This window comes from Nematolebias whitei, chromosome 13, assembly GCF_014905685.2.
Source record: "Nematolebias whitei isolate Nwh7 chromosome 13, NemWhi1, whole genome shotgun sequence".
Lineage (NCBI taxonomy): Eukaryota > Metazoa > Chordata > Actinopteri > Cyprinodontiformes > Rivulidae > Nematolebias > Nematolebias whitei.
The window spans coordinates 20,329,108-20,342,623 of record NC_056510.1 but is presented as its reverse complement, the minus strand read 5'-3'; the positions used below and the strand labels follow the sequence as shown (position 1 = coordinate 20,342,623).

The window sequence follows — 13,516 nt, the reverse complement described above, 5'->3', positions numbered from 1 at the left end:
ATTTTCTCCCATCAAGCAAAGTTCACGTCGATATGTCTCCAGCAGTCACGGCTCATGTGATAGTATTAACCCTGCTGCTGCCCTTGGATCAAAATGACCAACGAGGAACTTGGGCATTGTGGGCCACGTTGACCCAAGGGCAGCAGGAGGAGAGTTCCCTTCATTTTTATTGAAATCACTCAAACTTAATGGCACATGACAAACATTTTATTTAGTTCTTCATTCAAGCTTATTGGACATCTTAACACTGGAATGTTATAAAAATACATGTTTTAGACTTAAAACAAGCAGCTAGCTGTCAACAAAAAGACCAAGACAGGTTCTTTAGATTCAGTACTGTTGAGAGTGTTGGGATTTTTACAGACTGTTATTCTGGAGCTGTCTTTTAAATACACAGCTGCGCTGCATCTTTAACCAAAGGCTCCAAGGCACTGAGATCTCGCAGGAGAGACGACACCCCCACACAATACCACACGTCCCCGGTGTGGTCCACAGGAGCGCTGAAAGATTCAATCTGCACTCCCTCTGAGGCCAAAACTCCTAAACAAAGAACAATGAAAAAGAACGCATGAGTGTGAATTTAAGGGAAAAAGAACGCCAGAACACTGCAATTTAAAACCCATCACTGAACGCCACCTCTCGTCTAAATTAAGAACAGTCTTGGATAAACATAAGTGGGATGGAAAATACAGAGTTTGGATGAAAAACTTTTATTTACATCACAGCTTCTTTTTACTAAGACTCCACTTCAGGTAATTTAAAATCAATTGCCTCAAAGCTTGAATTAAAAGAAGCAGTGATTCAAACACCGAGGTCTAAAAACCTAATGACTGATGGAACAATCTTTGGGTCTCCTTAAGAGACACCAAAGATATTTCTAAGTAGGGTTCTGTGAAAAGTTATGAACAATTATTATCTTACCTGTTGTAGATGGCTCTCTGAAGGCCCTCAGTTTGAAAACAAACAAACAAAAAGTTTATCTCTGATCAGGCTGACAAACTTACAGCTGTTTCAAGCGGATTGCTGCAGACTTTGAACAACTTCTATTCTAAAAATTTACATTTTATGCTAACACTAATTTATAATTCACTGACATTAGTTTTGGATTACAAAGTTGTTTACATAAAATGCTGCAGTTATTTGCAAGCACAAATAGCAGCAGTGGCAGCTAGCTGTGGCACTTCTAGTGCAGCCTGGTGCGTGTCCTGCAGGACTATCATAATGGAATAAGTGTAAAATAACAAATTGACAACAAAATGTTTATAAACTGTAGAGTTAATTTAAAATAGGGGTATAAAATGATGAAATAGCCTTTGCATGAATAACTAGGAAACTTTTAACATTGTAGAAATAAAAAAAGCAGCAATCTACTTTGGTCTTGGCCCCACTCAGACTAGCCTTTAGCTCATCAATCTGGTCAGAAATAAACTGTTTCAATGAAATGACCGCCATCAGTGGTGGGATGTAACTAAGTACAAATACTTTGTTACTGTACTTAAGTACATTTTTTCATGTATCTGTACTTTACTTAAGTAGAGTTAAATGTGGGTACTTTATACTTTTACTCCACTATATCTTACATCAAGTATCTGTACTTTCTACACTACATTCCTAAAATACTTTGTATTACAAGTTACATTCATGTTGCGGCTTTTTAAATCGTTTGTTAGTTTGAAAGTAACCAATGGCGAGAGAGGAGCTGGTCCATTGAATCACTGCAAAGTGGGCAGGTAACGTTAGACCCACCTTCAAGAAGAGCTGGGCCAATGACGTATATTCTAAAACAGGTAAGATGTTAATTGTTCATAACCTCTCCACAGAACCCCAATTCAAAAGATCTGGTGTTCCGTTAAGCAGATATTTTAAAATGTTTTTTCCTGTTTAAAGACCACTATTAATACTGACACTCTTGACTTCAGAAATAATAATATAAAAAAAAACACAGGCCTGCTTTAGAAAAACACACATAAAGCTAAGCTAGCTTCAGTTTGAGAGGATTTATTTTGCTGCAGTGATTCTTATTTCCTCACCAGCCACTGAGGACAGCAGCTGAGGGTTTCCAGAAGCCTGGAAGAAGAGCAGATTTCCTCTTAGGGAGATGGGCTGTCTGAACACGCTGTCACTCAGCTCCAGCAGGACAGGAACACCTCCTTGAACTGAACCGCTCGCCTTAAAGCTGCGGCCATTAGTCGCGATCTCCACCTTGCACACACCAGCTGCCCCGTCGGAGTCACAGTGGGTCTGCTTTACCTGGAAAGGCAGCTCTAATATATTTACATGTAAGACATAAAATTAATCTCTGTCATGTGTTTGATGTGAGATTTCATACCATGATTCCAGTCTCCTTGGCTAGGCTCAGTATGTTGATGAGATTCGGGCAACCTTCAAGTTCATGACTGAGCAGTCCGACGAGGACAGCTGAGGTCATGTAACCTGTGCAGGACTTCATGCAGTCTCCTGGTTTGCAGAAAACAGGGAAGTTGAAACACTTTAAAACAAGGGAGAAGAATCATAATCACAACAGTTGATGCCACTTGGACATAACTGTGTAGCGTGAATTAAATACTGTTTTTATGAACACACCACTGTCTAAATAAAGGTTGAATGAAAACTAGAGGGAGGGAAAAATTACATGCAACATTTTTTTCCTTCTAGGAGCTGAGTCCCCTTTTACAGAACACAGGCTACGGAAACAGGTTAGGCCAGTCTTTTTTTTACCGTAAGTGCTGACTTGAACATGACTGAGCGGTGTCTTAGAAGCGCTGCAGGACTGGAGAACTGCTCCGACGGCTTCTCCGAGTTTGATCAGCTGCTGAGACTCCTGGGTGAAGGTGCTGGCTAAAACCTGAGCGTTGACCTGCACAAGGAGGACACAGACACAGTCACAAAGTCTGATTTTCAGATGCTCCACAGTGATCAATTCACGCTGACTTACACCTGCAAATACAAATATTAGTAAGTGTATGATCTTCTGTTTGGTACATACACATGCATTCTAGCTCTAAAATGTTTTGGGTTTTGCTGGATTTAAATCTGTTACTCTGGTCCTGCAATAGAACCCAGTTAACATGTTTTAAATGGATCAAGCTGATGGTTTGAAAAGGTGAATGATTAAAAGTTGAAACAAGAGCTGAGGACTTACTGCTCCGACCAGGTTCTTGCCCTTCACCATGTCCACAATCTGCAGGGCGATGTCCTCCCCACAGCGAGCCTGAGCCTCCTTCGTACTGGCTCCCAGGTGAGGACAACAGATGACATTTGGATGGTCCACCAGAGAGCAGTTCATCGGTGGTTCCTGCAGCAAATAGCACATGTAACATAAAATCTAGAAATTTTAATTCAAAAACAAGACTGTTATAGAAACAGTACAGCAACCACTGAAATAGAAATGTGCAGGAATGACCAGCCACAGTGCAGTCTATGCTGATGAGGTGAGAAACTGTGCCACCATCTTGGTAGGTGCTACTTGATGTCCTTAGCAGCATGAAAAGAAATCATGGATACCAGAGGGAAAAAAAATCATAACCAAGAAGCCCATAGTTTTCTATAAATTGTTATAATTATTGGAACCTGCTTTTACAATAAAACATGATATAAGTAAATATACTATATTAGCTCATAAATTACTGAAAATGGGACATTTTGTTACAGCTGAGCTTTTGTCTAGCCCATTATGTACGTCATATACGTATGCTGTCAGAAAACTACTCATAACTTTAAAAAATATCTGTGCTTTAACTAGTTTATGGGTAAAACATATGTAATTATTAATAATAACATATTAGTGTATTGACAAGCTCAGTTACTGTATGCAAATATATATACTAAAGTTTCAGGTATATAATGCCTACATATTTCTAAAATTATGAGGTATAAAATTTAATTCTATCAGTTTTAGTTTCGGGCAGCATGGTGGTGCAAATGGTAGAGCTGCAGCCTCTCAGCGAGCAGGTAACCTTGGTTCAAACCCCGGTCCGGGGGCCTTTCTGGGTGGAGTTTGCATGCTCCCTCCATGCGCATGTGGGTTTTTTCTGACTACGCCAGTTTCCTCCCACTGACCAAAAACATGTATGTTAGACTGATTAGTAACTCTAAATTGTCCCTAGATGTGAGTGAGAGAATGATTGATTGTCTCATTTGTCTGTACGTGTCCCTGTGATGGACTTGTGCCTGTCCAGGGTATACCAGCAGTTTCCAGGTATAAACAGTGATACATGTAGCACTCAGCAAGATGGCGGTCCCAAACGCCACCTATTTTTGTTTGTGGCCTTCTTTCAGTGATAGTAACACTGCAGATTGTTGAGGAACATTTGGTGGATGTGACTTTACCTCAACAAAGACATCAAGTCCTGCTCCTCCACACTGCCCAGACTCCAGAGCTCTGAGAAGAGCATCCTCATCAATGATGCCCCCTCTGGCACAGTTCACAACCTTGACTCCTTTCTTACACTTGGCAAATGTTTCATCATTGAGCAGCCCTTGAAAAAAAAAGCACACATGAAAGACAAATTCTATGTCAGCCAGCATCTAGTTTTTCTTGGCGTTATTCAGTGCGGACAGTGATGCTCACCAGCTGTAGAGGGCATCAGAGGAGTGTGAACAGTAATGTAGTCACACAGTGGCCAAAGCTGCTCCAGAGACATCTGCTCCACCCCCCAGCTGGCTGACACCTCAGGTGGAGTGATTGGATCGTAGCCAATTGTCTGACAGGAGGATACAACAATGTTTTAGTGTGGTTAGCCATTGAGAGCTGCAACAGGTTTTATTCTCTTAGGACTTCAGATACAAAGCAGTGGTGCTCAAGAAGGGTGCACACATCACACCCATTTTTTGGCGCTGGTTGCTGGAAGACCAAATAATATATAATTCTATTTAACAAACTAAGGAACCTTGACCTGTGTAGTTCCAGCTGCAGGTGGTTAAGCAGTTTACTGATAGAATGAATCCAGATTGGTAAAGATGGCTGCAGATACTAGTTTCTAATGGTCCACTAAAAAAGCATCGTAATCAGATCCATTCTGGTTTTGTTTGAGCGTATCACTGCAAGTTACTGATTAAAAACTAAAAACTCCCCCTAGGATTATTGGTGCACCCCTCCTCTGCTACATTACATTACCACCTCCTGATGCAGAGACTCAAACATCTCACACATAATCTTCAACTTGAAGTAGAAACCAAAGAATTGGGTAGTTTTTCACGCTGATCCATGAGACGACCTACATCTAAAGAAAAGCGGGTTTGGAAATAACCTTGGAGCTTGGAGAGTTAGGTTGTACAACAACCACGTCCATGTTTACATTAGACTGAGCTGGGAGCCTGTTGCCTAAATACAGTATTTTCCGCCATACACGTCGCAACATCCTATAAGTCGCATCAGTCCAAATATGTCTAATAAAATGGAAAAATCCATAAATATGTTCCTTCGCCATATACATTGCATCTATTATGCGTCACCTCTGATGCGTCGCGTTTGTTACGCATCACAGCTGACAACACGGAAATGTGGGCCGGTGTTGTGCCAAAAATCGATTGGCTGCCAAATGGCAGCCGTGGGAGCGTGCACGGGAGGACTTTAACAAGAATTTAACAAGATTAACACTTAAAACAATTATTTGTTTGCTCGACTTTAGAGTAACGGTGTGTCTCAGTCTAACTTTCGCTTAATAAATGCACCTTAACGGTCAAATCAGCTGCATTTCAAAAGCCAATACGTAGACGTAAGCGTGTGCACGGGAGGACTCGCTGTGCATTTCTTTGAAATTTAACAAGGTAAGCACCGAAAACAATTGTTTGTTTGCTCGACATTATAGCAAAGTTATGTCTCAGTTGAAGTTTTACTTAATAAATGTACTTGAACGGTCAAATGAGCTGCATTTCACCGGGGCGGTGCAGTGAAATGAAGCTGATTTGATGGTTGCTTCAAGCGAGCTGAACGAAGGTGGCAGGCTATGGCAAGCCGATTGTGTCATTAATAGCCACTTTTACCTATTATATAACACAACGGCATGCCATACTGTTTGAGTGCCATCTAGTGGCTGAAAATGGTAGTGTTCAATATTTTCAGTCAGAATGAATGAAAACGGTCCTATCTCAGCCAAAAATTGGTTTATAAATATGGAAAAAAAAATCCATAAATATGTCGCTTCGGTGTATAAATCGCAGGGCGTGCAAATTATGCAAAAAACACGACTCATATGGCGAAAAATACAGTACTTACAATGTCTACTTTAATAACTTCTGTCTGCAAAATTTTTGATTATTTAGTTTATAGAGATCACACAAAACACACAAACTTGTATGTTCATTTGTGTGGAATTGCCTCACTTCTGAACTGAACTAGCCTCTTTCAAAAGATCCACCTTGCAGTCCAACACATAGATATCTGTTGATTTTAGCAGAGTACCACTGATTTATTCAGAAAAGCCCCAAAACTCACCTTCATGCCAAAAGACTGCATCCTCATGGCAACTTCCTTTCCTATTCTTCCAAGTCCAACTATTCCAAGTACTTTGCCGAGCAACTCCGTGCCCATGAACTGTAGAAGTGAAAACACAGCAACAAAGAACCCTATGACTAAATATTAAACGCCGCAGACCCAAGTGTCATGCTGCATTATTGACAACTGGGTGAACAATGGAGCCAGTCATGCAAAATAAATTTCTTTACAACTCCAAATGGGGAGTAGACGGGAATCTCTTTACCTTTTTGCGATCCCACTTCCCTTGTTTCATTGACATTGCAGCTTGAGGGAGATTTCTAGAAGAGGGAGAAGTGTTTTAATAAACTTCGAGGCTTATAAAAGAGATATTTACTGAAGCACGGCTCATCTTGCCTCGAGAGGCCCATTAACAGGGCACATGTAAGCTCGGCGGCGCTGATTGTGTTACCGCTTGGTGTGCTGGATAAGAAAGGTAATGGAGAGTGTGTTACATTGGAGCAGAACGATACAACAAATCTGTGTTTTGAACAAGACTTACTTCATGACAATAATGCCCTTTTTAGTGGCAGCTTCAACATCCACATTATCCACACCGGTCCCAGCTCTCCCAATGATTTTAAGATTATCAGCAGCATTGATAACTTCAGCTGTTACCTTGGTCGCTGATCGAACAACAAGGCCATCGTAGTCCTAAAAAAGGCAAAAACTATAGGTCATACCAAATTTATATTATCAGTGCATCTCATTTATGCTATATAAGTAATCTTTGTTAGTTTGGTATATAAATATATACAAAACGAACATAGGGCCTCAACCACGTTTTTAATTTTGGCCCTGTCATTCCCCAATCTGTTATGGAAGCACGATCCGTATTGTACTTCCGGGTCACACGGTTCACCGTTGTTTATGAATAAAAACTGTCTTAATTTACTTAGAAAATTACGTGCTCTATCTACGTCGATCTTCATGTAGCTAATTTACGCCACTCGTATTTCTATTACAAATCATTGGTTAAGATGATATGCGACGCATTAGACCTGATCCCCAGCCTGAACTGAATGAGAAAAACCCTGCAAGATACAGAATGAATTATTTCCATGGTGAAACAGCGCCGCTCAGTGGTGAAGCTGCGTATCACTTTAACCATGACGTAAATATGTCAACGATTTTAACGGAAATACGAGCGGCGTAAATAAGCAACAAGAAAATCGGCAGAGATAGAGCACATACTTTTTAAAGTAAATTAAGACAATTCTTATTTGTAAACGGAATTATACTAGTACATTTTCCTTAATCTAGCATATTCAACGGCGATTCGTGCGACCCGGAAGTATTACTTTTAGCCCATGCACAAATGAGCAACACTACGGATTGTGCTTCCATAACAGATCGGGGAATGACAGGCCCCTCGTGAAAATCAGTTTGACGTTCTGAGTTAGAGGGTCAGACGGCTTTAATGACAATTTAGAAGATCATGTGTCAGAACATGATCTTCAACTACAGTTGAAGCTGGAGGCTTTTATTCTTCAAAGTATTGTAAAGCTTGTCTTGTAAACCCAGGATCTCTATAGATGAATGTCTCGTTACACCCCTAATCTCAAATAAATGTAAATCCATTCACCACAAACGAAAAAAAAAATAAAGCTTTCAATTAACCTATAACAAATACAGTAACAACTGAGATGTGGGGGTTTAATGGTGCCCATATTTTATTTGGCCCAGGGGCCCAGGAGAGGGTGAATCCGGCCCTGAATCTCCTGCAGCACATTCGGCTTCAGCAGGATGGCTTCAGTGGCAGACTTCAGATTAACATCTCATGATATATGACAGCCACACACCACATGGTTTAGTAAAAAGCCTGATGCGTCTTGTTGCAGTGATGGAAAGTCAGGCATGAGTTGCATCAGCTTCCCAATGAAAGGGCCGAACTACTGAAACACGAAACAACGCGCGACTTCACCTTAATCTCTGCGATCAGTTCCTCCTTTTTCATGCTCTGCTTCTCCGTGACACGGATGCCGTTTTCCTCCAGGACCGCCCTGCAGCGCGGGTCCACACTTTCACTGACTAACACGGTTCTGATGGAGATGGGGGCCATCTTGGAGGTTTCTCTGTCTGCTGCTCGCTGGAGGACCGCTGCAGAGGTGGATGTGGTGGTGAAGCGACGATGAGCCTTTATCACCCCCCTCTTCCCCAGTTGTTGGTTGATTTTAGACGAAACCCTGCTGCCACGTGGTCCCGCCTCTCGCGCGTCTCCTCTTGTTACGTAAGCGCGCGCTGCGGACTGGAAACCAGTCAAACCATATAGGCGAGGTACTGATGCGCGCAGTGTTTTTGCTGCAGCGTCGAAACTGAAGCATTCATTTCAATATTGATCCCAAGCCTACCGAAAAGTACATAAATAAATAAACAAACAAACAAAAAACAAAGCAATTAGTGTTTAAAGCGATACTTAAATTCTTTAGAATAAGGTGTTACTTAATGTTATGAACATAAAATATCTTAAATGTCCAGCTTTCTGAATAACCTTAGTTTTGAAAATAAAAAACAGAACAGTCATAATAGCTTACTATTCTATCGTTCCTAAAAAAAAAAGTGTTTCACACAATTTCTATACAATTTATTGACTGTTTGTTTAGCTCAAACTCATAAGGATTTTAGGGAAAGAGTGTTAGAGAACAGCAAATATCACTTGCCTTTATTTGCAACTAAATGTAGCGATCAGTAATTTGGAATATCTCAACACAACTCATGTTCACATGATTTTAGCCCCAACTTTTATTAACACTAACACTTAATTTCCACAAATAACTTTACCTTCGTCAACTGTTGTCCTTACAGGTTTTGATCACGGTTTCCTTTCAGAAAAAGAGAACTTCACCTTTTCACCTTTTCCTGACTCTGTTTACATCCATTTTATCGACTCGGTATCTGTTGTGCGTCAGGAGTGCTCGAAGTTGTCAACATTTGAGTGTCAACAAAAGACTCAATTGTTGGCAACAACATATGATTCTTCTGAGCCCTTTTTTTTTTGTACAAATTATGCGGTAATCTTTTGGTGTTAAATGATGCGGTCATTTTATCATAGATGATACACATGCTAAAAATTCAAATACAAAACAGAGAAAATTTGTTCATTTTATTTATAACTCCTTCAATGGAACAAAGTGGCGAACAATGCAATGAGATAAAACAAATATACAACTAATTAAATAATACCAAGATTAAAATAAGAAAATAAAAAAAAAATAAAAAAAAAAACCATAAACATCAGCTTCTAACAGGTAATGAAAGCCAACAAATAAAATGAGTTTTAAGTGAAGATTTACAAGCAGCAGATAATGTTTGTCTAATGTGCAAAGGCAACTGGTTCCAAAATGTTGGCCCCACCAAAGCCCAGTTCCCTCTGAGCTTACACCTTTTGGTCCATTCAAGAGCAGCTGATCTGAGAGAATGAACAGGTATAAGGATGTGCCTCAGAGAGATGAGAAGGAGCGAGACCATTTAAAGATTTAAAAGCAAAGAAAATTAATTTAAAGTGGATTGGAAACCACTGGAGAGAGTTTAAGCAGGTTTAATGTGATTAAAATATCTTGTTCCAGGTAAAAGATATGCCACTGAATTTTGTGCCATCTGTAAATGACGGCAGACGCGCTGACCCCAATGAGCGTTACTGTAGTCCAGCCATGTTGAAGACAACAATCACTGTTTCAAACAACTGCTGCAAAAGACTTGACCTTATCTTGGCCAACTGCCTCAACAACTGTATAAACATGTCTGATCATCGTCAGCGGTGGAAAGGGACATGCTTCCTGAAAATGGAGTCAAATGGGAGCCAGTGATAAAATACAGGAGAACCCAAAATTTTACCCTGAGGAACGCCACACATAATGGGGGACAGAAGCACATCTAAAACCATTGAAGCCAACAGAGAATGTTCAACCTGCCAAGGGACCTGAACCACTCTAGTACCACAAACCTAAATCCACTTCCTGTTCTAAACCAGATCCACTAATGCAGCCATCAGGTCCACAAGCACCCCACAATCACTACCATTAGCTAAAAATATGTATTGAAAATTCCTAAAAGAGTATAGACTCAGTCCGGTGCAAAGTGTTAAAATTGCACTGAAAACCCTCAAGAATGTTGTTTCGTTCCCAAAAATCCATCAACTGACCATAAACTGTTTTCTCGAGGATTTTTGAAACAAAAGGATGTTTAGAAATGGATCTGAAATTAACCAAGATTACAGGGTCCAAATTCTGCTTTTTTTAATCAATGGCATCAATGCTTTAAAAAAAATATGATTGTTATCGGTGACTACACAAGACATGGCTGCTGTTAAGAACTGCAAGGTCTGATGGTACCACAGAGGAAAACACCTCTTTAAAACATTGAGGATGGACAGGACCACTGGGGAACCTGAAGGTTTTAACTGACCAACGATCTACCGCGACCAAGATAAAGTCACAGCCTCAAATTCCTCAAAGGCATCAGAAGGTGGAACCAAACCTGAAGGATCACGTGCAGAATAGAGGCAACCTTGTTAAAAACAAGTGGAGAAAATCTTCACAGAGGGACGAAGAGGCCTAAATAAGACAAACCCGGAGGACACAGTGAGCCGACCTAAATAGTGTAGAACATTTGAATCATGGATTCTCCCAAGTCAGGTCAGCAAAATCTCTTCCAGCACCTGAAACTGACGCCACAGGTCTGAACATGAAGCTAAGGATTGGGCCCAACTCCATTTGCGTTCAGCTTTACTGCACAGGCACATTGTATCATGATCGTCTTTTGGGCGTGCTGAGCCTTAGGCTGCGTAATTCTGATAGGAGCAACCAAATCTGAAACAGATGGACAAGTGGAGTCAAACCATGAGCTAAGCTCCTCTGTGGGAGTACACACAGGAACCAGACAGTTTTGAGTGAGAGAACCATTCAGAGGGGTTTACAAGTCAACGATGACTGGCAGCAGTGCAACATCTGAGTGTTTTATAATCCAGAGACAGGTAATATTACTTCAGTGCTGCTGACCACACTGATCATCTAACAGCCCCTGCTGTCATTTTATTTAGGGTCTACTCAGACCACGCTATAGTGACTCTTTAAAAAAAAAAAAAAAATCTCGCAACTTTTTTGATGTTACTAGAGGCTGATGTGAAAGGAGGTGTCATTCTTACCCTTCAGGTGTTATCTCACTGAGCTGTACCTGTGAGATGGTGACCCCAAATTGATGGAAATTTGTGAGAAAACGCAGACATTTTCTGTTGCAGTCCCACTAAAATTCCGAGTGTTTGCAACCAATTGACCAACGAGCCACGTGAAAGTGTTTAGAACGACCAGTTTGGGCAAATCACAATTTACGTGTGCATGGCCTGCACTTTGGCTCTATATCCCCCATCTTATCAGGCCCAGATCTGTTCATATAAATCTGTGCTACAATGAAATAAAAAAAAAAGATAAACATCAAAAAGGAACCCCCCACCACCACCAGTTTCCCTTGTCGAGCAGTACCGGTAAGTTAGGACATGACTGTGCTAATTTAACAGATGCTGCTCATCCCCTGACTCATTAAGCAGCACATGGCAGCCCCTCTTACCTTTCTCTGTGTTGTCTCAGTCATTTATCACATCTATCACAGTCACTGCATCTGTTTAAAGTGCAAAATGACTGCTACTGTGGTGACTGTTTATATCCTTGCTTGTAAAGCCAGCTGTTGTAGTCAAGCTTTTCAGTCAATAATTAGGAGCAGAGTATTTACTGGAAAAGCAAACTGACATATTTGATTTAATCTAAAATCCCTGTCATAATGGCTTATATATAGACAGCAACCTTCAAACATGTTTAAAACCTTGAAATGGGTTCTACAAACTTATACATTTAATAATGTCAGCCCATACTGCTGTTGTTACATTTGTACCTAAATTAGCTCCAATTGCAGAAAAGCAAACCAAAAAAAAAAAAAGCTTTCTGGAGGAGCACTTTTGCACATTTGACTGCAGAAACCTCTTCTCAATGCCTCATATTGATTTATGTAATTAAAGATAAACACTGTACTTTGCAAAAAAAAAAAAAAGCATAAAGAGAGCAATAAATACCTTCTGACCTAAATTATTGTATATTTCATGCATCATATTTCTCTACAAATATTACATGCGACCTTACTCCTTATAGCTTTATAAATAAATCTATAAACACTGTAAGGTGTCTGAAAATGACCCCATGACAGCTTTAGCACGGCTTATTTCAAAAGTTCATGCCAAAATGTTTAAAATAAATACAAAACGTGACCAATCAAAGTATGAATTATCATCTAAATTACATCTTTCTTACATGGTATAGTAAGTCTGTTCCACATATACTCATATAAACAGATTTATAAATATCCTAGATTCAGTTAGATAGCTGTGTCCCATTCCCACCTTTGCACATTTTTTCAAAGTTTTTTTTTTTGTAGTCTTACAATTAAACATTGGGTTTATGTTTTTCAACACATCAACACATGCAAATGAAAGAATGCATGTTTGAAGTCTAAATATGTTATAAATAGTTAAACATATTGCCTAGACTATTCATTAAAAAGTAGAATCCCACTGGTGAGAGGTGACGTTGAAGAGAAGGTCTGTGATTGGCTCTCCCGTTGCCTGGATACATCCCTACAAACGCAGGGACGTGGAGCCGATCAATTATATTGGATCAGCCGGAGGTTCGCCGGGTGGGCGGGATGACGTATTGTGATTGGTGGTTTGGTTAAAGCAAGACTGGTGATTGGTTAATAGTGTTAGACGGTCGCGTCAATCCTCAACGCCGATCCAGTTCATCGCTGAAAGCAGTTTTATTTTTGACGCAAAAGCCAAAGAAGTTTTACACTAGTTTCACGCGAATTATCAGCACTAAAAGGACGTATTAAAATGGCGTCGGTGGCAGCCAATGGGCGTCGAAGAGGATTCTGTAAAAGTGGTGAGTGTTAAAGAAATCACTCACAGAAAATTATTTCGTTCAAGTTTTCAGTTTAGGCCAAAGGTCAAAATGCTAACTTTTTTTTTTTTCTTTTTAATAATACACGCAATTTATATAT

At 40.2% G+C, this 13,516-nt stretch overlaps 2 protein-coding genes across 2 annotated transcripts in view; one reads left to right on the top strand and one right to left on the bottom strand.

The window, feature by feature from the left end:
- Positions 1-367: 367 nt before the first annotated feature.
- On the bottom strand, positions 368-8,684 carry phgdh (phosphoglycerate dehydrogenase). Its single transcript, XM_037686438.1, has 12 exons — positions 8,400-8,684; positions 6,978-7,129; positions 6,833-6,898; positions 6,702-6,756; positions 6,437-6,535; positions 4,571-4,703; positions 4,330-4,478; positions 3,143-3,295; positions 2,719-2,857; positions 2,330-2,457; positions 2,031-2,250; positions 368-540 (listed from the first exon to the last, which is right to left on the bottom strand). Exons 1-12 carry the CDS (start codon positions 8,535-8,537, stop codon positions 386-388), a joined length of 1,587 nt encoding a protein of 528 aa, XP_037542366.1. The 5' UTR covers positions 8,538-8,684; the 3' UTR covers positions 368-385.
- Positions 8,685-13,349: 4,665 nt separating this feature from the next.
- Positions 13,350-13,516, top strand: part of ccdc173 (coiled-coil domain containing 173) — a 2,803-nt gene continuing 2,636 nt past the window's right edge. Inside the window, 1 exon segment of the mRNA XM_037686437.1 lies at positions 13,350-13,404. Coding sequence (XP_037542365.1) covers positions 13,350-13,404 — 55 coding nt within the window.